Below are 25,521 nucleotides of genomic sequence, written 5' to 3' on the forward strand. Positions count from 1 at the left end.
TGTTATGTTATTAAGACATGTATGGGGCTCCTAGGTGGCTCAGTCAGTTTAGCGGCCGACTTCAGCTCAGGTCATAATCTCACGGCTCATGAGTTTGAGCCCCATGTTGGGCTCTGTGCTGACAGCTCAGAGCCTGGAGCCTGCTTCAGATTCTGTCTGTCTGTCTGTCTGTCTCTCTCTCTTTTTATTATTATTTTTTTTTATTATTTAAAAAAATTTTTTTAAATTTATTTCTGAGAGAGAGAGACAACAAGAGCAGGGGAGGGTCAGAGAGAGAGGGAGACCCAGAATCTGAAACAGGCTCCAGGCTCTGAGCTAGCTGTCAGCACAGAGCCCGACATGGAGCTCGAACCCATGAACTGCGAGATCATGACCTGAGCTGAAGTCGGACGCCCAACCGACTGAGCCACCCAGGCGTCCCTCTCTCTCTCTCTCTCTCTCTTTTTTAAATGTTTTATTTATTTCTGAGAGAGAGCAAGAGAGATAGCGTGAGCAGGGGAGGGTCAGAGAGAAAGAGGGAGACACAGAATCTGAAACAGGCTCCAGGCTCTGAGCTAGCGGTCAGCATAGAGCCGGACGCGAGGCTCGAACCCATGAACCATGAGATCATGACCTGAGCTGAAATCAGATGCTTAACCAACTGAGCCACACAGGTGCCCCTCTCTCTCTCTCTGCCTATCCCCTGCTCATGCTCTGTCTGTCTCTCAAAAATAAATAAACTTTACATACACTATTCTGTACCTTGTTGTTTTGTTTTGTTTTTCTTAACAGTGTATCTTGGCAGTCTTCATATGTGGTGCTTTTTATTATTTTTTTTTAGAGACAGTGAGCAAGCAAGTGGGGTTGGGGGACGAGCACAGAGAGAGAGAGAGAGAGATTGAGAGGGAGAATCTTAAGCAGGTTCTATGCTAAGCATGGAGCCTGACTTGGGGCTCAATCCTGGGATCATGACCTGAGCCAAAATCAAGAATTGGATGCTTAACTGACTAAGCTACTCAGACACTCCCATACCTGGTGCATTTTATTATTTATGTATTTAAAAAATTTTAATGTTTATTTTTGAGAGAGAGAAAGAGAGGGTGTGAATGAGGAAAGGGCATAGCATGACCTGAACCGAAGTTGGAGGCTCAACCAACTGAGCTATGCAGGTGCCCCTTACCTGGTGCATTATAAAGGCAGCAATGCTTTTTTCCCCCCTCTGATTAATGTTACAGATATTGTAGAGAAACCAAATTATAATTTATTTAAATATTCAATTAGATATTGTAAAATCAGCAGTTGAACAAATGAATTACAGATATTTGGGGATATTTTTGTCTATCCTATAGAGGCACCTCAGGTACCTCCTCTTCTTGACTTTTTTTCTTGTCCCTCATCCTCCCAACTCTGTGTGTTTGTCTGGACTAACAGAGTGGCAGTAGCTTTTATCCAGAACAGACTAATAAGTCTTAGGTTGTATTGATTACAGTAGAGAAGAAAGGTGGGAATAGTCCTTCTGTGCCCATATTGGTCAACCCACATGTGGAGCTCTGGATACCTTGTTCTAGAGGGACAGGCATTCTAGAATGCTATGACAAAAATGAGTCTGGGCTAGGTATTTCTCACCTCTGCTATTGCTGCACCCTATCTTGACCTTTCCCAGGAGTGTCTAAGCACAGGGTGATTGACTGTTGGGTGCTGTGGTGAGGATTCCTGCCCTGGATGTTAAACCCGATGGTCTCTTCCAGTCCATTCTAACTCTAAGGGCAAACATAAGACTCTTAACCAGGTCCATGGGAGAAATTCTGGGTATGATCAAATTCTGTCTATTATTTCTATACTTCAAAAGTAAAAGCGGGGCACCCGGGTGGCTCAATCAGTTAAGTGTCCAGCTTCAGCTCAGGTCGTGGTCTCGCAGTTTGTGGGTTCGAGCCCCGCATCAGGTTCTGTGCTGGCAGCTCAGAGCCTGGAGCCTTTTTGGGATTCTGTGTCTCTTCCTCTCTCTGACCCTCCCCTGCTCATGCTCTGTCTCTCTCAAAAATAAACTATAAAAAAAATTTTTTTTTTAAAGTAAAAGCATTCCTGTATTTTTTAGTCTCGGGTAATTTCTAAATTTAAAAAGTATATATACACTTATATATATATTATATAGTATATATATACTTTATATTATATATATTACAGGTAAAGTATGTGTAATATAGAAGACTGCTTAAAATTGAATTACAACTTTAAAAATGTGTATCTACTAAAGTATTTGTACTAAAAGTAGATGAAAAACATCCTTAGTCCCACACCCAAGTAGAACCACTGGTAATGTTTTGGTGATTCTTTCTGGCCTCTTAATGTATGGGTTATTTATAAATACATGTAAAGTTTACTGGTACGATTTTTGAGAACTGATCTGGACTGCTTTTTGTACCATTCTTCCTTCCTGCTTCAGAGGTGTCCCTCTTCCTGTTTAACACATTTCCGGATCTCCTGCCTACCCCTGCCTCAGTGACCAAATTCTCTCCTGTCTTTACTTCTCTTTCTTCACTAGCACTTCCCTGTCGGTACATGAACATCCACGGGTCTTTCTCATTGGAAGGAAAAACACCTCCACACAACCCACTTCTCCACCTTCTGTCCTCCTCCAGGAAGTTGTCTTTCCCTTCCTCTGAAATCAAGCTTTTGACAGAATTTTCTTCAGCCCCTGCCCTGCTGCCTCCCCTCTTGTTCACTCGGAACCACTGCAGTCTGGCTCCCACTTCCATGCTGCACTACGTCTGCTCTTCACAGTGCTTCCTAGCTGCACGTAACCACACTTTGCCCAGGTATCTGGTCGCACATCCTCAGAATTGTTTTTTTTCTTTTCTTCTTCTTTTTTTTTTTTTTTAAACAAGAGGATCAGTTTATTAAGTAGGAAGTGGAGAAAGTGGGACACAAATAGAAGTATGCAACACCCAAACTGAATTCCTGAAAAAGCATCTTTAGGTTACACAATTGACCACTTCTCCCTTGCTGACACAGGGGCTTATCAGGGGAGATGAGGGAATAAGTCAGGTGATAGGCCCAGTGGTTGCTTCCTGGGATGGGAAGGAATTGGGAATGATCTCTGTGGAACTAACTTTTTCTTTTCTTTTCTTTTCTTTTCTTTTCTTTTCTTTTCTTTTCTTTTCTTTTCTTTCTTTCTATTTTTAAGTTTATTTTTGAGAGAGAGACAGAGCGTGAGTGGGGGAGGAGCAGAGAGCGAGGGAGACACAGAATCTGAAACAGGCTCCAGGCTCTGAGCTGTCAGTGCAGAACCCGACATGGGGCTTGAACCCGGTAATCACCAGAGCCAAAGTCGGATGTTTAACAAACTGAGCCACCCATGTGCCCCGATCTCTGTGGAGATCATGGCCAGGTTTCGAGCTCAGGATCGAGACTTCATAGCATATGCATCCAGACCCAGCAAGATAGCTGCAAGCATGAATCCCTGGGCAGCAGACTGGGTGCATATAAGTTGCTGAGAGCAGTGGCTCTGAGCCTGAAGGAAGCAGTAGAGGGCATAGGTTAGGGTAGCCAGCCATGCACAGCCAGCCTGCAGGTATCATTGGGTTCTTACGAGTTGTGCAAAGGAACTTTTCCCTGAAGCTTCCCAAAGTGCTATAGACACTAGGGCTAACGTCCTCGGTCACTGGGGGCTGTGATGGTTCAGAGGGTGCTTCCAGAGTAACAGGGTCAGGAGCTGCCACGTCCCGGGCAACAGCTTTAGGAGAAAATACCAATTTTTTGGTCTTTATTGGACTTGACTGCAGCTTTTGACACTTCTTCCCTCCTCTAAGCACTCCCATTTCCTTGACTTTTTTTTTATTGTGGTAAAAAACGTACAACATAAAATTTGCCATCTTCACCTGTTTTGAGTGTAAGTTCAGTAATGTTAAGTATGCTCACATTGTTGTGAAACATCTCCAGAACTTTTTTATCTTGTAAAACTGAAACTCTGTACCCATTAAACAAAATTCCCCTTCCTCCGACTCTCTCGACTTTTATGAACCTCTTCTCTCCGGGATTTTCTCTGATCTCTGGTCAATCTTTCTCACTTTTCTTAAAAATTTTTTTGCAGGCTCTTTTTTTTTTTTCCGTTCCTTTTAAATGTCATTATTAAAGTATTCTCATGCACTATTGGTGGTAGTGCAAACTGAAAAGGCCTTTCCTGAGGATAGTATAGATGTATATTATCTAGGAAAATAAATAGTAGGCACACCATTCAAACCAGCGGTTCCTCTGGTATCTGTCCTAGGAGAGAAATCTGATTTTGTACTCCAAAAAAAAATCATGTTATCAAGGTGTTAGCTGCAGTATGATTTGTTTCAGGGTTTGGAAAAATGACAACCAGGCAGAAGTCAGTCCTGAGGGGAATGGCAAAATACATTGTAACCAATGTTTAGACTGGTAGATAGACATTTAAAAAAAAAAGATTTTAGGGGGGGCGCCTGGGTGGCTTAGTCGGTTAAGCGTCCGACTTTCACTTAGGTCATGATCTCACGGTTCGTGGGTTCGAGCCCCGCGTCGGGCTCTGTGCTGACTGCCAGCTCAGAGCCTGGAGCCTGTTTCAGACTGTGTCTCCCTCTCTCTCTGACCCTCCCCTGCTCACGCTGTCTCTCTCTCTCCTAGAAATAAATAAAACATTTAAAAAAAAAAAAAAGATTTTAGGGGCGCCTGGGTGGCTTAGTCGGTTAAGCGTCCGACTTTCGCCTAGGTCATGATCTCGCAGTTCGTGGGTTCGAGCCCCGCGTCGGGCTCTGTGCTGACTGCCAGCTCAGAGCCTGGAGCCTGTTTCAGCCTGTGACTCCCTCTCTCTCTGACCCTCCCCTGCTCACGCTGTCTCTCTCTCTCTCCTAAAAATAAATAAAACATTAAAAAAAAAATTAAAAAAAAAGATTTTATTTATTTATTTTTAATTTTCTTTAATAGTTTATTTATTTTTGAGACAGAGCATGAGCGGGGGGAAAGGCAGAGAGAGGAAGACACGGAATCCAAAACAGGCTCCAGACTCTGAGCTGCCAGCACGAACCCAACGTGGGGCTCAAATCCACGAACCATGAGATCATGACCTGAGCCGAAGTCAGACACTTAACTGACTGAGCCACCCAGGCGCCCCAGATTTTATTTTTAAGTAATCTCTATACTCATCGTTGGGGTCGAGCTCACAACCCTGAGATCAAGAGTCACACACTCCACTGACTGACCCAGCTATGTGCCCATGGAAATTTTTATCACTAGACTGTAAACTACATGAGAGCAGGGACAGACCTTGTCTGTCCTGTTCATACACAAATCTATGAAAATATTGGAAATCTTTATAGGAATTTCAAAGGAATTGAAAAAATGAATGTACACCAAGCAATGGATGGGGAGAGTAAGGTGGGAAGAAAAGCTAACAGTTACATTGCCTGAATCTTTTATTTTTATTTTTTTTTTACAAATAGTTTATTTGTCTGAATCTTTTAAAATAAGAATGTAGTCAGCGCGCCTGGGTGGCTCAGTGGATAAAGTTTCTGACTTAAGCTCAAATCGTAATCTCGTGGTTGGTCAAGTTTCTCATTTAAACTCAGGTTATAATCTTGGGCTCTGTGCTGGTGGTGCAGAGCCTGCTTGGGATTCTCTCTCCTTCTCCCTCTCTCTCTCTGCCCCTCCCCCATGTGCTGTCTCTCAAAATAAATAAGTAAACAAACTTAAAAAAGAATAAAACGAGGGGTGCCTGGGTGGCTCAGTGGGTTAAGCATCTGACTTTGGCTCAGGTCATGATCTCCTAGTTTGTGATTTTGAGCCCCACATCAAATTGTGCTGACAGCTCGGAGCCTGGAGCCTGTTTCAGATTCTATGTCTTTCTCTCTATACCTCTCCTCCATTCGCACTCTCTCTCTCAAAAATAAATAAACGTTAAAAAAAAAAAGGGGGGGGGGCGCCTGGGTGGCTTAGTTGGTTAAGCGTCGACTTTCGCTTGGGTCATGATCTCGCGGTTCGTGGGTTCGAGCCCCGCGTCGGGCTCTGTGCTGACTGCCAGCTCAGAGCCTGGAGCCTGTTTAGGAGTCTGTGATTCCCTCTCTCTCTGACCCTCCCCTGCTCACGTGGTCTCTCTCTCTCTCTCTCTTCTAGAAATAAATAAAAACATTAAAAAAAATTTTTATAAATAAATAAACGCTAAAAAATAAAATAAATAAAAGGAGAATGTAGTCATGTATTACTTGTGAAAAAAGGAAGGCTAAGAAATAAAGCAAAGAATCAGTACCCCTCAGGGTTCTATATTCTTCAGACCAGACCCTTCCTCATATTCTATTTTTATTCTGCATACTTTCCCTTTGTGGCCTTTAAAAACCCCTGGTGTCAGTTTACCATCTTTAGGATTTCTACTTGCGATCTCAAACTCTACATGTCCCATGCTAGGATCATTGTCTTTCTTCCCTAATTCTGATCTTTTTATTCAGATTCTTATTTTGATGAATACATGTGTTTATGCACATGTAACATACCAGTTCTTATTTTGATAAATAAGAATTCACCACTAATTATCCAAGGCAGAAACAAAGGAGTCATATAGATTCTTCTCTTAGAAGAAGAAAGAATATAGATTTTTTAAAAAATATTTTTATTTATTTCTAGGAGAGAGAGAGACAGCGTGAGCAGGGGAGGGTCAGAGAGAGAGGGAGTCACAGACTGAAACAGGCTCCAGGCTCTGAGCTGGCAGTCAGCACAGAGCCCGACGCGGGGCTTGAACCCACGAACCGCGAGATCATGACCTAGGCGAAAGTTGGACGCTCAACCAACTAAGCCACCCAGGCGCCCCTAGATTTTCTTTTAAATGCCTTTATTTGAGCCTTTATACTTCTCTCTCTCTCTTTTTTTTAATGCTTATTTATTTTTGAGAGAGTGAGCAAGCACAAGCGGTGAAGGGTCAGAGAGAGAGAGGGAGACAGAATCTGAAGCGGGCTCCAGGCTCCAGCTGTCAGCTCTGAGCCCGATGTGGAGCTTGAACCCACAAACTGTGAGATCATGACTGAACCCAAGTCAAATGCTTAACCAACTGAGCCACCTAGGCACCCTTGAGCCTTCATACTTTCTGAATTTTTACAGTAACCTCCCAAAAAGGTCTCACTTTCTCTTATCTTCCCTACCCCCTACTTTTTCTACACTGCTGCCAGAATTATCTGGCAAAATGAAAACTGATCATGTCTCTTTCTTTCTTAAGTCTATTTGTTTATTTTGAGAGAGAGAGAGAGAGATACAGCATGAATGGGGGAGGGGCAGAAGGAGAGAGAGAGTCTGAAGCAGGCTCTGCACTATCCGCACAGAGCCCGACATGGGGCTCAAACCCTCGAACCATGAGATCATAACCTGAGCTAAAACTAAGAGTCAGATGCTAAACCATCTGAGCCACGCAGGAACCCCTGATCATGTCAATTTCTTAATCAAAGGATCAGAGATAGTGTCACCTGGAATGGCACAAATCAACATGTGTTTCTGATGTGATATATTAAGAACACAGTGTTACTTTCATGGTATTTTTCCCCAAAAGGAAACCTGAATTTAATCATGAGGAAACATCAGACAAACCCACACTAAGAGACCTTCTCATTTAACTGGTCTGTGTTCTTCAAATACGAAGGTCATGAAAGACCCACAAGCATTAGTAACTTTTTCAGATTTTTTTTTTAAGAGCGTTTAAAGAAGCTTGTCAATTCAGTGCAACACATAGTCTTGAATGTTGTTTTGCTAAAGAAGATTATTGGGACAAGTGGTAAAATTGGAAAGGGGTTAGTAAATAATAGTATTATGCCAAAGTTAATATCCTGATTTCTATAATTTTACTATCGTAATGTAAATGAATGTTCTTCTTTTTAGGAAATACACAGTAAAGTTATTTAGGGGTAAAGGCAACATGTTTACAATTTATTCTCCTGCAGTTCAGAAAATTTCTATCTGTTCATCTGTACATAAATTATTTTTAAAAATATGGTAGGGCGTTAACATTTAGGAAATCTAGATGAAGGGTAAATGGGATCTTTTTACTATTTGTGCAACTTTTCTGTTGTCAGAATAAATTGAAACATATAAATATATGTCAACAAAAGCAATCCTTCAGGTACTTCCATAGCTTTCAGGTTAATTTTAAGTATAGTGTAGTGTCCCAGGGCCTTCAGTGTTTGGCTGCTGCCCACTTCTCTATGCTCATCTTCCAGCACATCTCTGCCCAAACCCTCAGCTGACTTCTTGCTTCTTCATGCTGTTTTATCTATCCTAGAAGTGCCCGCGGTACTCCACGATGCTAACTCATCATTCTTTAAACCAGTGATTCTGAACCAGGGGTGAATTTGTCCCCCAGAGGATATATGTCAAAGTGTGAAGACATGTTTGGTGTCAAAACTGGAGGGTTACTACTGACTGCTGATGGGTAGAGGAAAGGGATGCTGCTAAACACTCTTCAGTGCAGGCCAGCCCCCTACAACAAGGAACTTTCTTTGAGAACCCTTGTTCCAAATATACCTTGAGAGCCATTGAGCCATTTCTCAGAAGTCCTTCTAACCATCCCCAGTCTGATTTAGAACTCCATCTTCTGTGTTCCTCCAGTAACTTTTGCTTTTTCTCTTCCTCAGCACTTACTTCATGGGGACTAGTTTTCATTAGGCTTATTGGTGTATAGATAGCACTCAGTAAATGTTTATTAAATGAATACTGTGTAAATTATTTTACAGTAAGGTTTTTGCCTAAACTTTTTAAAGGTTTTGTTTTGTTTTTGAGAGAGAGAGGGAGAGAGTAAGCAAATGAGCAGAGCAGAGGAGGGTCAGAGAGCGAGGGGGACAGAGGATCCAAAGCAGGACCCAGGCTAACAACAGTTAGCCCAATGTGGCACTTGAACTCATGAAGTCGTTACATAAGACTTCTCATGGCAAGGCCCTTGCTTGCCACTCGAGCCTTGTATCTAGTCACTCCCTCTTTTGGATCCTTCAGGTCAACCTTTTTTTGAACACTTAAGAGTTCCCTGAGCCGATCATATGCCCTCTTACTTCTGGGCTTTTTTTCTTTTTTTTCAATGTTTTATTTATTTCTGAGAGAGACACACAGCGTGAGGAGGGGAGGGTCAGAGAGAGATGGAGACACAGAGTCTGAAACAGGCTCCAGGCTCTGAGCTAGCTGTCAGCACAGAGCCTGATGTGGGTGATGTGGGGCTCGAACCCACGAACCGTGAGATCATGACCTGAGCTGAAGTCGGACGCTTAATTGACTGAGCCACCCAGGTGCCCCACTTCTGGGCTTTTGAGTGTGCTGTTTCATGTGCCTAAAGCCCTATTGCTAATGCCCTACCCTGCCCCCATGCCACCTAGCTACTCTTGTTTGTCCTGTTGGTGACACTTACTCTTGTAAAACTTCTCAAAATCACCCTCTCCTTTCAGCCTGGGTTAGGTATCCATGTCTTTTGCCCTCATAATGCCCTGTCAAGCATGAACCACTTCTTTTTTTTTTTCTTTTTTTAGTTTTTAAAGTTTGTTTATTTTGAGAGAGAGAGGGAGGGAGGGAGAGAGAAAGAGAAGGAGAGGGGCAGAGGGAGAGGGAGAGAGAGAATCCCAAGCAGGCTCCACGCTATCAGCACAGAGCCCAACACAGGCGAACTCACAGACTGTGATATCATGACCTGAGCCGAAACCGAGAGTTGGACACTTAACTGTCTGAGCCACCCAGGCGCCCCTATCACCTCATATTTTAAATGTATGCTTATGTAATATCTTCTACCATTAGAATTAAGTTTCTTGAGTCAGATTTCTTAACCCCAAATGACTGGCACGTAGTAGGCTTTCAATGAATAATTGTTGGACAAATGAATGGATCTTGGCCATGAGTTCCAAATTGGCACATACTTGTAGGCTTCTTCTGAACTGGTCCCTTTTTCCTCTTGCTCCTTCCAGGACCTGGGTTTCAGTGATGAGACATGGGGTATGATGTAACCCGTTTCCAGGGGGATGTTGACGAAGACCTTATCTGTCCTATTTGCAGTGGTGTCTTGGAGGAGCCTGTCCAGGTGAGTCGGTCTGGTGGCAGGTTTGGTGGGGCAATAGATGAGAGTAGAGCTAATAGAAAATGTTCATAGGTAATGGGACCAGTGGGAAGTCACTGTGTTCTGCCCACCCCCCCACGCATCCTTCCCCCCACCCCCACCCCCCGGCAACACACACATACAGAATAGAGGTTTGGTGCAGAGGAGCAGTGGCAGCTGCAAAAGGAATAGGGCCTTTCAGAGTCTGTCTAGAGGTGGATGCTACAGAAGTCCAGTGCTTCAGATTTTCTTCTGAGGTCACTCTGAGATTTATTCTACTGTAAAATGGTCACCTGTTTTCTGTCTTCTGACAGTAGTTTAGGAACTTCCCTCTGCAGGGGCTCTGACTAGGTTCCATGTTCCTACTGATGGCGTAAACTTCTGGACTCTCCTAATAAGTTCTCTCTGTATTTTGATGATGTAGTGTTTCAATTAATCAGCCAGTCTGCCTGCAACCCTTTTCATCCTGCCTACTATCTAACAAATAGGGAGTGGGGAACTGTATGTACTGTCCTCTTTTCTTGAGATTTACTGGAAAAATCAATTAAAACTTTTTTTTTAACTTTTTAAATGTTTGTTTATTTTTGAGAGAGAGATAAAGTGCAAGCGGGGAAGGGGCAGGCAGAGAGGGAGACAGAATCCGAAGTAGACTCCAGGCTCTGAACTGTCAGCACAGAGTCTGACGTAGTGCTCGAACTCACAAACCGCAAGATCATGACTTGAGCTGAAGTCAGTCGCTTAAGGACTGAGTCATGTAGGCACCCCTTAATTTTTTTTCAACGTTTATTCATTTCGGAGAGAGAGAGGGAGAGAGTGAGCAGGAGAGGGGCAGAGAGAAGGAGACACAGAATCCGAAGCAGGCTCCAGGCTGCATAGAATCTGATGCAGGGCTCAAAGTCACAGACCCTGAGATCATGACCTGACCCGAAAGTCAGATGCTTAACTAACTGAGCCACCCAGGTGCCCCATGGAAAAAACAACTAAAGAATTTTTTTTTTTTTAATTTTTAAATTTACATCCAAGTTACATATAGTGCTGGAATAACCAATTTTTGATGCAGCCGCATACTCTGCATTTTGATATGAAAGCTGCCACCTTCAATAGGTCATTTCTCTACAAGCTTTTTCAGACTAGTATCAGTTTTATCTTCCTGGGGCAAATATGAGGAGAAACTCATGATTAACAGGCAAATATAGTAAGTGAGATGAAGGCTTACCAGTAGCATTCACGGGACATCATCATGCATGGTTCTTATTGCTTGTCCTCTGTAAATAACCAGTTAATCCTCTGGCAGTCCTGGCTGGCTAGACATAATCCTATTTTCCAAACCAGGACACTAATCAGTGAGATCTCACGGCCCTTCCTCCACTCACTGCTTATACAGCTCCCGGGGGCTCCTCTTGATCCTTTGAATTTATTCTTAATCCAGTTTTCAACCACTCAAAGGAGCACACATGCCTGAGCTGACTGAAAATCAGACTGCATTCCAATGGCAGCCAGCCCTCAACCTATCCCCTGTCTGGGCCTTTGCAGCCTCCTGCCAATAGAACCGATTGGCTGGGTGTGGATCAAGCTGTCCTGGTGGTGTCAAGAGGTCATGGGGTGTGTCACTTCCTTCCCTTCCCCTGGCAGGGCCTTGTCTGTTTTTTTGCACTATCATTTGAGGTGAGTCACATGTGGAGAAGTCAATGTTGGTTCACGACAAGATAAGTCAGGAGCTGCCCCCCACCTCCACCTTCTGACGAGTAGGCCAGGGAGATCTCAGGATGCCCGGTTACCAGACACACACCCAAGGGTAGAAGGCACCTGCTAGAAATACTGATTTTCCTACGTCATGTTTATTTGATTTTTGAATAGGTAATAAGTTCATATGGTTCAGAAATCAAAACAATAGAAAGAGGTATACCATGAGAACTCTTACTCCATCCTTCTTCCAGCCCATGTAATCTCTCCACAGTTAACTCTTATTATTAGTTCATTTGCCCAACTTCTTACACAGAGTGTAGCACATTCTGTATGCTTCTAGAGGAGTGGCAGAATTGGATAGAATGGTCATGAAAGAAGTGACAGTTGGGCTGAAATCTGAATGATAGGGGGATGTTCATGCTAGGATTTAGAGGAAGAGCATTTCGGGCAAAGAGGAGCAGCGAAACCAGAGATGCTGAGGCAGGAGTGAGGTGGGTATAGACAAAGAACAGAAAGGAGGCCAGACTGGCCTAAACACAGCTCTGGGAGCATGGTGTGAGGTGAAGAGAGGTCAGAGGCACAGGGCCAGATCAAGCAGAATTTTATAGGCCCTGAGTAGGAGTTTGGACTTATTTTAAGTACAAAGGGAAGCCATTGTAAAGTTTAAACAGAGGAGTGATATGATCTAGTTTGCATCTTTAAGTGATCACTGTGGCTGATGAATATAGAATGAATTATAAAGGGGTGAGGTAGAAGTAGGGAGACCAGTTAGAAGACATATTTAATAATAGAGGTGAGAGATGATAGCTTGAACTGGGTTAGTGGCAGGACAGATGGGGAAAAGTAGACAAATGTAGGATTTTGGCGGGGGGGCGGGGGCAGGAGATAGGATCTGTAAAGATTTTGAAAAGAATCAAATATATCTTTGAAAAATAAAAAACTACTGATAGTTGCGTTCATGACATTGTGAATGACTCCTTCCCTTATGAAGCCTTTTCTTTGTTTCCGTCTTCGTGCCTGTGTGTGCACCTTGGACACAGAACCATCTTGTATTGTAAGCACCTAGCAGAGTGTTTGGGAAATAGCACACCATTCGTTCATCAGCAACTACTAAGTGCCTAGTGTATATTTGTCCAATGCCAGAGGCCAGGTACTGTCTTCCCAGAGAGCCAGGGAACCCTTTCACTTTGAGGGATTAAACTTTAGAGGTTATCTGAGTTATCCAAGAAGTAAGCTGAAATACAATCTTTATGAAATTGAAAAAAATGTGATTCTGTGAGAAAATGACCCTGTTTGGGAGGATAGGCCTTGGCATTGGGATTCAGGGCAATGCCTCAGGTCAGCCCTCATAAAATAGGAACTTGGGCCCACATAGAGAGGACTCTTAACTTCTCACCAGGAGTTGCAGGCGCTTGTTTTGTTTTACTTTCTTACATTGCATTTTTGCCAGCAAATCTCTTCCCTATGTCCTCTCTACTCATCCTTCAAGACTCATATCAAATTCTGGCCTCCATAAATACCTGCCCTGATTTGCCTAGCCTAGAAAGATCTCACCCTCCTCTGGATTTCTTTGGCAGTTATCGTGCATGCAATCCAGTTGGCAATTAATAATCGACTGCCTTGTGTCATCTCTCCTATTGTCCTGGCACGTTATTTATACCTCTTATTGTTACATAACTTTTTACTTGTTTGTCTTGTGTCACAATCCATTTGGAATCTTGAGCACAGGAAACCTATCTGAAGCCTGTCCCTACATAATGTCTTGCCCATAGTGCATCTGTCCTTCCCTGTGACCCCAGGGACCTCTGGCCCTGGAAGCTGCTCAGAGGCTTGAGTAGCTTTGCGGAGTTATCATATTCAGGCTCTTAGCTCCAGCTAATTCTCTTGTGCCCCTTTTGCCCTGCTCTCCCTTCTAGGCACCTCATTGTGAGCATGCTTTCTGCAATGCCTGCATCACCCAGTGGTTTTCTCAGCAGCAGACGTGTCCAGTGGACCGTAGCGTTGTGACGGTCGCCCACCTGCGCCCAGTACCTCGGATCATGCGGAACATGTTGTCAAAGCTGCAGATTGCCTGCGACAACGCTGTGTTTGGCTGTAGTGCTGTTGTCCGGCTTGACAACCTCATGTCTCACCTCAGCGACTGTGAGCACAACCCCAAACGGCCTGTGACCTGTGAACAGGGCTGCGGGTGAGATTACTGCCCTTCCTCTGCCCCACACAGATAAGGGCCTTCCTGTTTATAACCCCCCCTCACCCCCACCCCCTGTTCCCGGATCCCCTGCTCACCAGCCAAGGAGGTCTCCTGTGCATGTACACAAGGAGTGTCCTTGGCCTCCCTGGCTCTCTGCCCCAAGATCTCACTTTTGTGCTGCTTTTCCAACTATGATCTTTCTGCTCTTTCTTTAAGGAAAGACATGAGGCAGGAGTTCCCAATCTGTGTGCTAACACTAAGGATTGATTTCCTTTATTCTTCCCTTTCAGCCCAGTACTACTTTCCCTTTGTCACATTGACTGCTCTAATTTCTAGCCTTCTCATATTTCCCCTTGCCCTGTTATTTTTCTTTCTTTGGGGTGTGAAATAGTTGATTAAATGCAAAGAGCTAGGGCTGTGAATCTAGGGCTTCTCAGAAGGAATGAGTGCACAGGTAGAATCCGTAGGAGGAAAGGAGAGCCATGTGACAGGTGAAACACTGTCTTAGAAAGGGAAAGAGGCCCAGAGAAGGCAGATAGTAAAGGGTTGTGGGGGGAGCTGTGGAGAAGGAAATGAAGGGAATAAGTAAGAGGAATAAGTAGGAGAAAACCCTCTCAGCAGTTTTGTGCCTTTGCCCACATGTCCCATTGAGTGCCCCTGTTCTGCTTATTTCTCACCCTGTGTGGCAGCCTGGAGATGCCCAAAGATGAGCTGCCAAACCACAATTGCATTAAGCACCTGCGCTCGGTGGTACAGCAGCAACAGACACGCATCGCAGAGCTGGAGAAGACCTCAGCTGAGCACAAACACCAGCTGGCGGAGCAGGTAGGGCCCAAAGAACGTAGAGGAGAACGTGTCCTTGATAAGCAGATGAGTGTGTGTAACAAGTGTGTAACTATGTATAACTACAGGCGTGTATCTGTGTATATGTGCAGAGAGCCATGGGTGAGAAGCATCAGTGTGCACATGCAGCTCGGTGCCTGTGCTTGTGTGTCTGGGTGAGTGGATACTCTGCCTGTGGCTTGGTAGGGAATCAGATTGGAGCTCTTCTCCCTTTCTTTCATTCCGTCAATGTCATTCATTCACCTAACATTCATCAAATGCCTTCTCTAAGAAGCTACTCGGCTGAGCACTAGGGATACAGCTGTGAATGAGACAGTTATATCCCTGTCTTCCTGAAGTGTATAGGTCTCGTTTTCCCTCAGATCTCTCAGTTGCCCTCGTTCTCAGACTAACTTCTGTCTTTCATCTGTTGTCTGCCCTAACCATCATCTGTGGTTCTCCTTCCCTCCAACAGAAGCGAGATATCCAGCTGCTAAAGGCATACATGCGTGCAATCCGCAGTGTCAACCCCAACCTTCAGAACCTGGAGGAGACAATTGAATACAATGAGATCCTAGAGTGAGTGTCACTCAGGATATGGAGTCACTTACTCCCCGTCCTGGCACTGATCCCTGAAAGGAGGAAATGCTGGGGATGGCAGAAGGGGGTGGGGGTGGGTAATAAAAGGGCTGGGCTGGGGCTACCGCTTTTCAGATGTTGGGATGAAGGAAAGGGACAGAGGAGAAGAGGGTAACTTTCAACCCTACTATAGGATCTCTTATTCTTTTGGGTGGATGGAAGGGAAAGCTTACCCAAGAATGCAGTTCATCCAGACTTAGGTGAATACCCACATGTACAGAGCCCTGTATTAAAGGCCATGGAGTGCTAGGAGGGCCAAAAAGAAATAGACATTGTCCCTGTTGTCAGGTAGCTTACAACCAGAGAAGACAGTGAGTGCAAATCCGGGGGGTGGGGGGTAAAATCAGCATAAACAAGCGAAGTCTAAAATCCCTTTCAGTGCTAGAATCGTCTGCAATTCATAGACTAAATTCGTAAGTGTGAATCAATATATATAGTGTAAACAGCGCTTGTGGGACACAGTCTAGAGGAATAATCGCTTTATCTGATAAACACTTGTTGAGCACTTAGTATGTGCTAGGCACTGTGTGTGTTTAGCATTGGTATTTTTAAGAAAAATGACAGAAATTCTGCACTTTTGAGTTTCATGTGGTGACTCACATAGGACCAACTAGGGAAGGGTTTGGAGTTTCTGAACCAATGATGGAAAAAGGAAGATGGAAGATTAGGGTTAAGCTGAGCGCCAAGTGGGGTGGTCATTGCTTTTAGGAGAAAAAGCCAATGCAAAGAAGGGGCATGAGCTGGAATGACCACCTTCAACCCCCTCCACACAGGTGGGTGAACTCCCTGCAGCCGGCAAGAGTGACCCGCTGGGGAGGGATGATCTCGACCCCAGATGCCGTACTCCAGGCTGTTATCAAGCGCTCCCTGGTGGAGAGTGGCTGTCCTGCCTCTATTGTCAACGAGCTGATTGAAAATGCCCATGAGCGTAGCTGGCCCCAGGGTCTGGCCACACTAGAGACAAGACAGATGAACCGGCGCTACTATGAGAACTACGTGGCCAAGCGCATCCCTGGCAAGCAGGCTGTTGTCGTGATGGCCTGTGAGAACCAGCATATGGGTGACGACATGGTGCAGGAGCCAGGGCTTGTCATGATATTTGCGCATGGCGTGGAAGAGATATAGGAGATCTCGACGGGCCAGCAGGAAGAGATGGCAATCAGAAAGCCCATCGCTCCAGCATCTGGTCCCTGAGTTCTCCCTACTATCCATAGTACCGTGACTTACACACGGGCCACACGTTTCCCTGCTCTTCAGGCACTGAAGGGCCCCGGGGCGCTTTGCTCAGCCTTTCAGGTGGGAAACCCAGATTCCTTCCTTTTACGTAATTTCTTCCCCTAAGATGTCTGTAAATTTTCAGTCAGTTTGGGAAAGTCCTCACCTCTATATCTGTTTTCCTGCCTAGGGTCCCTGGTTCTAGATATTTTTAGAAAGCACAAAGAATTTTCTCTAGAGGATCAGGGTGGAGTGAGGAATATCTAATCGTTCCCCCTCCTCCAAAACCAGGGAGTCAGAGCAGGCAGGCCTGTTGACACGGAGCAGCACTTAGAGGGCAGCTCTGGGGAGCAGACATCCTGAAGAAATGGTAGAGGTGGAATCAAAACCCTAGAAATAAATAATGAGGCCAGTAACTGGCCCTTAGAGAAAGACTGGACCTCTGTGCCAAGCAATACCCTGTCTAGCCCACCTTACAGGTGCAGGCTGCTGCTGGTTCTGCAGGTGTGCAGGTTAGGATGCTGAAAACTTCCAGATGAGCTCTTCTTTCCTACATTTTCTCATAATTAGGGAACGACAGGGTTGGAGGAAGGGGATTAGTCTATTGAGGTGGATGTGTTCAGCAAGCAGCAGCTGCCTGGCTTTTGCTGAAATCAAGTAGGCACTGCCTCTGGCGTGGGCCATAATAGTTCCATAGACCCCTCTCTAGCCCTGTGATTGTAACTAGTTATTTTGATAATTCCATTTGGCCATTGTTTGTTTGTATTTCCTTCTCTCTCTCTCTCTCTTTTTTTTTTTTTTAAGAATGGCCTGGTTATGGCTACCCCACTTTTCCAGTCCAGCCACATTGTTGGCAGTCTAATTTATTTACTTTTTTTTTTTTTTTTTAAGAAAGGAAAAAGAAAAAAAAATTAACAAAGTTTAAAACTTTCTTTTGATATTCCTATTGTGGGGATTCTGGATAGGGTGGGACGGGACAGGGATGGGATCTGTTTTATATTTTTCTTTTTCAGGACAACCTTTGGCTTTAATATAGGAAGGGCCCAAGGGAGTCCTTGGCTGAACTTATGTCTGCCCCAACCCTCCATGACCCCATCTGAGATGAGGCGCTTCCTTTGTTATTTCTGTGATGGATGTGACAGTCCAACATCGATGCCTGTACCCTCTGGAGAACTTTGCTCCAGTCCTTCCAAGGGTCTCCTTGTAAAACTCTGTATTTAGAGTATTAATTTTGAAGACATTGCCACCCCCAACCCCCAGTTTCCTTGGAGATACATAGTTGGGTTCTAAGCTTCACCAGGCAAGATGGGAGAGACATGATATCTCTGTGTCTCTGAGTACAGGCTGTGCTTTGTTTTACCTATGCCCTCTGAGAACTTCAGCTCCATTTTAGGCTACCCAGGCATTCCTTGACCCCTAGCTAGGGGGGCTGGTAGAGCTAGAGAAGGGGAGGGATAGAGAGTGTGATTATTCTAATATACCTGTGGGAGTGGGGCTGAAGAGATATGGCCACATAACAGTTTCTTCTCTCTTTGGAGTTTTATTCCGGGCCACCTTGCTTGCTGTAGGTCTGGGGAGTTGGGTCATGGCTCCACTGGGAATGGGGTGGAGGGATACAGCTTGAAGGGAGTAGGGAACAGTCCTATGTTCCAGCTCCAGGACATTGTGCTCAGGAATTTGAAAACGCTGCTATACTTAGTCCGGTTACTACATTTCTTCCACTCCCCTCTGACCCTGCCTGCCTTACCGAGGCCCATACTCTCCTGTCGTCACCCTCGGACAGAGCCAGGAAGCTCAGTTAAGGCTTCCCTCCCCTTTGCACTAGTGTCTCTTCGGGTTGCTGGTTGTGTTATATGTGCTGTTCCATGGTGTTGACTGCACTAATAATAAACCTTTTACTCAACTCTCAATTCTTAATTCAACATCACTCCCCTTCTTGTGATGCTTTCTCCTCTGCTTTGCCCTTTCTCTCATCTTGATTCCCCTTATTTCTTGCTTTATAATCTACCTTTGTCATAGAACTAACCTCTGTTTTGGGAGGATGCCTGTCTGGGAGTGTGCACTTCACTTATTGCTCTGTGTGCGCTCCTCCCACATTCCCTCCTGTCTCCTGTTCTATAGAAGCCAACATGTTCTCTCCAGAGATCTGAACTGTGGTTTTCTTCCCAGGGTTTGCCTTTGACCAAATTCCATGTCTTCCCTAAGCGTTCCTGGGATCTTAGGACAGTTTCTACAGAAGATATGCGTGCATCCTTCTCCACTGTCCCACAGGCTTCTTTGCTTTGGAATCTGGGATTCCATCGCAGTCAGGGAGGCCTCCACTGCCCAATGTCTCCTAACCAGGGAAGTAAATATGAGGAAAGGAACCTGGAATGACGGCACCTGCTGTGGTTGTAGAATCTTGATAAACCCTTTCACGGGGATTTGCTGCCACCTTCTCCCTGCCATGAGAAAAAGAAAATCTTTGCCCCCAGTAGTATATTTGCAATTTGTTGAGCATTTATGATGCACCTCATGTAAATCTGCTAGTACTCTAGATTCTCTGGTGTGGATAAAAAGCAAAAGGGCATGAGGACATTCCTGTGCTCACTGAATCTATTACACTTTCATGCGCGCAAGGTCTGATTATAAAACACTGGTGAACACATCGTGTATATATATGGTGTCTAGTGATACCAGGGAATGAATGCTCTTTTTTTTTCCTGAAGCTCGTTCAGAATTACTCTCAGAACCTGTTCCTTATTCTTGTCAATGTCACAAATGGTGCCAAATCTTTCTTTTCGGGTGTTTTGGTTTTTGGAAACAATATTCATTGAATATCTATTCTGCAAGGAACTCAGGTGGGGATGGGTGTCATGTAGCACAATGGTACCGACTTTCAAAGAACGCATTCCATAATGAAGAGAAGTATATAGGACATAATAAATGTGGTAAGTAGATCTACAAGCAATATGTGAGCAGAGGGAAGATAAAGGCACCGATTCTACTGGGTACCAAGAAACGTTTAGGAGAAGTGGTATTTGTTCTAGGTCAGAGGTTGACAAACTAAAGCTTGCATCCTGCTGCCTGATTTTGTAAAAATGTTTTACTGGAACACAGCCATGCCCATTTGCTTATGTATTGTCTGTGGCTGCTTTTAGATTCCAACAGCAGAGCTGAGTAGTTGCCACGAAACTATGACCCACAAAGCCTAAAATATTTGCTACTTGGCCCTATAGAAAGTTTGCCAGCCCATTGTAGACTTTTAAGGTCAGGAGAATGGGTGGGGAAATACAGAGTTGGTTTTGATTTTTCACTTCAGTATGTTAATTTGAAGAATCGGAACATTTTCTTACATTGCCAACATAACATGCTTAAAATTAACAGTCTGTATTCACATTTCCCCAACTGTCTCAAGAAAAGTACTTTTAGAGCTAATATTTGTCCAGCCCTGGGTCCAATCCAGGAGCCTTGTATTACACCAGGTTAGGTGTCTTTTTCTTAATCTAGATTCCTGCAAGTCTTTTTTTGTAACACTGATTTGTTGAAGAGACTGGGCCAGTTGTCCTGGAGAGAGTGGCCTTTTGGATTTGATTGATTGCTTCTTCGTGGTGCCCTTTAACTTTCTCTACCCTGTTTTTGCTAAACAGAATTTTATCTAGAGCCTGAGAGATTCAAGTCAAACAGTTCTGAGGACAGAAAACATCACAAGAGACATGTTGTATGTTGTGTAACATCAGGAGATAGGCCCAGTTGTCCCACCATTAGCCTGACTCTTCATGGTATAGTTGTATGGTTGGGAGGTGTTTTTAAAGGTTGGCAGCTTTAAAAGCTTCTCAGGTTCCCTGAGAAGGGGGCAGCTGGCCAGGCAGCTCAGGTGGGTTGCTGCTGTACAGCAACAGGGGCCCCATATTGCCAAATCTTACTGCTTCTCAAGAACCATTGGACATCCTAGTGTTTATTCTAAGTACCACAGACTTTAAATGTTGGCTCTATTAAGAAAAAATATATTATGTGGGCAAAAAAAAAAAAAAACAGGGTCTGCCAGTTTGCAACCTCTGCTTTAGGTTGAGATCGTAGCGTGAATAAAAAGTTATGGTGAAGGCTATATTGAAGAAGGAAGACACTCGTGCAATCCAGAGCATAGAGTTTGTCGAAGGAAATGGTGGAAGATAAGACTAGAAATAATTTGAGGCCAATTCTTGGGAGGCTTTGAATACGTGGCAGGGAATTTGGTCTTTAATTTTTCAGGTAAGTTTTTGACAAGAGGAGTTAACTTCCAACTCATGATTCTGGTGGCCATGGGAAGACAGTGAAAAATTGGTGACAGTACTAAATTAGCTTTGCAGTAACTCATGCAAGAGAATGAGAGCTTGAAAGAGGAGGAAAGAGGATGAGACACAGGGAAGAAAGTTGACAAGCCGTAGTAACTGACTAGATTCACTCAGCCAACACTTAGGGCTTACCTGTCATGTGCCACACATGACATGTATTTGAGATATACAATTAATTGAGAAACAAGTCCTTAAAGGAATTTGCAGTTTAGTAGGCCACATACACTTGAACAAGTAAAAGGAAATATAGAATAATATATTGCTAATAAGGACTCAGTACAATGGGATGATGAGGAGGAAAGGGGTCAACTACCTACTACCAATGGTGAGATGGTTCACAGAAGAATCACTTGAGGGTGGGGGGGGCACCGGTCTAACTCTTGATATTTGGCTCAGGTCATGATCTTGTCATGAGATCGAGCCCTGTGTCCGGCTCTGCACTGAACATGGAGCCTGCTTAAGATTCTCTAGGGGCGCCTGGGTGGCTCCGTTGGTTAGTGTCCAAATCTTGATTTTGGCTCAGGTCATGATCTCATGGTTCATGAGTTCGAGCCCAGCATCGAGTCTGCTTGGGATTCTCTCTCTGCCCCTCCCTCCTCTCTCTCAAATAAACATTAAAAAAAAAAAAAGTTCTCTCTGTGCCTCTCCCCCACTTATTCTTTCTCAAACATTTTTAAAAATGACCTTGAAAAAAATCGTTTAAAAGAAGAATCACTGGAACTGAGCTCTGGACAAGATCAGATCTGGCAGTGAGGAAAGAGGGTTGAACGTTTATTGTGAGTTGGCATTATTGTATCAAACATCTCATCATCCCAAGTTTTTATCAAAAGGCACTTATTGCCATCTCTATTTTCTATGGAATGGACAAAATTCCTTTAGATAATGATGAGAACTGGGATTTGAACCAAGAAAGTCAGAGCTTGAGTTCCTAATTACTGCACATAGGGTCACGTAACCAAAGATGAGTCACAGGTAAAGACAGGTTTCTCATCTGTGAGAATGAAAGGGTCATTATTAACCTGAATAGGGAGGAGGAGAGGATGAGCAGGTTTCAAGGGTAAAGTAATGATCTCAGGTGGGGAACATTGGGTTGAAGATACTATCACATAAAGGTTTTTAGCCAATAAATGGAAACGTGGATGTGGGGTTTAAAAGCATGAAGTGGATTTGGGAGTTACCAGCCCAAAGGTGATGAAGAAATTCTAGGAATGAATGCAAACACCAAAAGGTCAGGAGGAAGGCTAAGAATGGGACTGTGGGGGGAATTCCAGAAGTAATCTGGAAAATAGATACATGACAAAATTGGCTACTGCTGCAGCTTTTTTAAAAAATAATTTCGGGGGTGCCTGGATGGCTCAGTCAGTTAAATGTCTGACTTTGGCTCAGATCGTGATCTCACAATTCATGGGTTTGAGGGGCCCCTGGGTGGCTCAGATGGTTAAGCATCCGACTTCTGCTCAGGTCATGATCTCACAATTCATGAGTTCAAGCCCCGTGTCGGGCTCTGTGCTGACAGCTAGCTCAGAGCCTGGAGCCTGTTTCAGATTCTGTGTCTCCCTCCCTCTCTGACTCTCCGCTTCTCACGCTGTCTCTCTCTCTCTCTCAGAAATAAATTAAAAAAAAAAACAAAAAAACAATTCATGGGTTTGAGCCCCGTGTCAGGCTCTGTGCTGACTGCCAGCTCAGAGCCTGGAGACTGTTTCAGATTCTGTATCTCCCTCTCTCTGACTCTCCCCTGCTCTTGCTGTCTCTCTCTCTCTCTCTCTCTCTCTCTCACTCTCTCTCTCTCAGTAATAAATAAAACATTTTAAAAATTTTAAGAAAAAAATAATTTTGAAAGAATTTTTTTTGTATTATAATAATAGGATTATGCTGTATGTGTTTTGAGTACACTTGACAATCATTTAAATGTGGCTCATAAACTAGCTGTGAAGGAGTTCCAGAAATGTTTTGTGCAATGACAGCATTCCATAGCACATAAAAGCAATTATGGATAAGATCTCATAATTTGTCACGATAAGTTTAGTATAGGAAGGCATTAGCTACTTGGTTATAAGTGAAGGAACTTCATGAGAGGAGATAATTAGATTGTCAACAGAGATGTTCAGCCTGATTAAATTGGGAGTATCTTGCTGAGAAGAAAAAGGATTTTTTAGAAATGTCAGATTTAGGCAGGGTGTGTTGATCATAGGAGCATGTTTCTGTTTTTGTTTTAAACATCAAATTTTAGGGGCACCTGGGTGCCTCAGTCAGTTGAGCCTCTGACTTCAACTCAGGTCATGATCTCGTGGTCCATGAGTTTAAGCCCAGTGTCAGGCTCTGTGCTGATGGCAGACTGAGGCCTGCTTCTGATTCTGTGTCTCCCTCTCTCTGCCCCTCCCCCACTTGTACTCTCTCTCAAAAATCAACATTAAAAAAGTAAACAATTTATTACTATCACAATATTGGGGCACCTGGGTGGCCCAGTCTTTTGGGCTTCTGACTCTTGATTTCAGCTCAGGTCATGATCTCTTGGTTCCTGAGATCAAGCCCTGAGTTGTGTTTTGTGCTGACAGCTTGGAGTCTGCTTGCGATTCTGTGTCTCCCTCTCTGCCCCTCCCTGTCTTGCACACTCTCTCTCTGAAAATAAACAAGTAGATAAATATTTTTTTAATGTTTATTTTATTTATTTTTGAGGAAGAGAAGGGGAGGGGCAGAGAGGGGGACAGAGAATCTGAAGCAGGCTCCATGCTGACAGCAGAGAGCCCAATGCAGGGGTTCGAACCCATGAACCATGAGATCATGCCCTGAGCCGAAGCTGGAAGCTTAACCAACTAAACCACCCAGGGGCCCCTAAATAAACATTAAAAAACCAAAAACAACAACGAAAAAAAATCCCACACGATGTTTAAATGTGGTTACTACAGGAAAAAAGAGTATTTACTCTCTTGAGCAACACTTGATTTATAAAACCTCCTAAAATCTTAATTTTCCAGTAAAACCCTTCCCTACCATTTTCTTGGTAAAAAGAGTAATTTTATTTATTTATTTAATGTTTTATTTATTTCTGAGAGAGAGAGAGAGAGGTTGACACAGAATCTGAAGCAGGCTCCCGGCTCTGAGCTGTCAGCACAGAGCCTGATGTGGGGCTCGAACCCACAAACTGTGAGATCATGACTTGAGCCAAAGTTGGACACTTAACCGACTGAGCCACCCAGGCGCCACTAAAAAGAGTAATTTTAAAATTCAGTGTAAAACACTTCCATTCTATACATGTGGGCCAATATTAATCCTTGCCCTTACACAAATATTTTTTTCTTTTCACAAATACTTTTAAGTTTTTGTTCCGGGTTCCCCAGTGAGCAGAATAAGAAGGGCAAGAGGAGATGGGGCAAAAGAGAGCTTAAGAGTTGTCTGATTAGGGGCATCTGGGTTGCTCAGTCCGTTAAGTGTCCGACTTTGGCTGAGGTCATGATCACACAATTTGTGAGTCTGAGCCCCGCATCAGGCTGTGTGCTGACAGCTCAGAGCCTGGAGCCTGTTTCAAATTCTGTGTCTCCCCCTCTCTCTGCCCCTCCCATGCTCATGCCTTGTCCTCTCAATAATAAATAAACATTAAAAATTAAAAAAAGAAAGTTGTCTTGTTAGCCTCAAGGTCAAAATATAATCAAGAATAACACTGCAACAACCCCTTCTGGAGCCCTCAGATTTCCAAATAACTCTGAGCCTCAGAGTCTTTGATTCGACTGGAACACTGTAGATCATCCAGATCAACTACCATCATGAGGCCAAAGCTATGAACAAGATACTGTACACCCTCTGCTTGATTGTCTCTGAGAAAGAAACTCAACCATCATCTGAGTCGCGTGGTGGACACCTCATATTACTAGATATTGAGTCCAAATCTACCTTCCTGAAGGTACTTACTGAAACCCAATAGTATCTTCTATAATTGTTTCTGTGTGACAACCTTCCAATTAGATGAAAAGTTGGCTGTCATGTCCTTCCTGAGGCTTCTTCATGGTAAACAGCCATAGTTTTCTTTCAGTATGATTTCAAGTTCCTTCTCAATTCTGGCAATTGGCCGATGGAAACCCTTGAGAACTCTCAGGGCAAAACCAATGTGACTCCTATAGTGGTGAAACTGGGGCACCTGGAAGGCCACTGTAACAAATTAGATGATGTGATGAAAGAAAATGATTGATGAATGATAGGCATGGGAGGAAAGAAAATGCCAGGTTAATTCTTAAGCTTGGGAACTAGATGGAATTGAGAGAATGGTATTAACAGAAATGGGAAAAGTCGAGAATGTCATCCTGGGAAAGGAGCAGTTTGTATTTGGGGTGACATTAGGTCAGCTGTGCAGTCATAGGTAGCTAAAGGTACAGGACCAAAGTTTGGTTTGAGATTTTTGTCTTAGGAGTAGGGAAAAGAATGGTGCTTTGGGCAGAATTCCTCAGAAGGAGGGAGAAAACAAAGGAGATGGAGAAACAATGTTCTAAGACAAGAACAAGAGAAGTCCAGGGGTACCTGGGTGGCTCAGTCGGTTAAGCCTCCGACTTCGGCTCAGGTCATGATCTCACGGCTTGTGGGTTCGAGCCCCGCATCGGACTCTGTGCTGACAGCTAGCTCAGAGCCTG

At 44.0% G+C, this 25,521-nt stretch overlaps 1 protein-coding gene across 1 annotated transcript in view; it reads left to right on the forward strand.

Moving 5' to 3' along the window:
* RNF41 (ring finger protein 41) overlaps positions 1-20,580 on the forward strand; it is a 32,868-nt gene extending 12,288 nt beyond the window's left edge. The window contains exons 3-7 of the mRNA XM_039216821.1: positions 9,909-10,021; positions 13,639-13,910; positions 14,603-14,738; positions 15,211-15,314; positions 16,148-20,580. Coding sequence (XP_039072752.1) covers positions 9,932-10,021; positions 13,639-13,910; positions 14,603-14,738; positions 15,211-15,314; positions 16,148-16,499 — 954 coding nt within the window. The 5' untranslated portion in view covers positions 9,909-9,931 and the 3' untranslated portion in view covers positions 16,500-20,580. The remainder of the gene's footprint in view (positions 1-9,908; positions 10,022-13,638; positions 13,911-14,602; positions 14,739-15,210; positions 15,315-16,147) is intronic.
* The last annotated feature ends 4,941 nt before the right edge of the window (positions 20,581-25,521 follow it).

Source organism: Hyaena hyaena, unplaced genomic scaffold (genome assembly GCF_003009895.1).
Source record: "Hyaena hyaena isolate Hyena2069 unplaced genomic scaffold, ASM300989v1 scaffold_655, whole genome shotgun sequence".
Taxonomy (NCBI): Eukaryota; Metazoa; Chordata; class Mammalia; order Carnivora; family Hyaenidae; genus Hyaena; species Hyaena hyaena.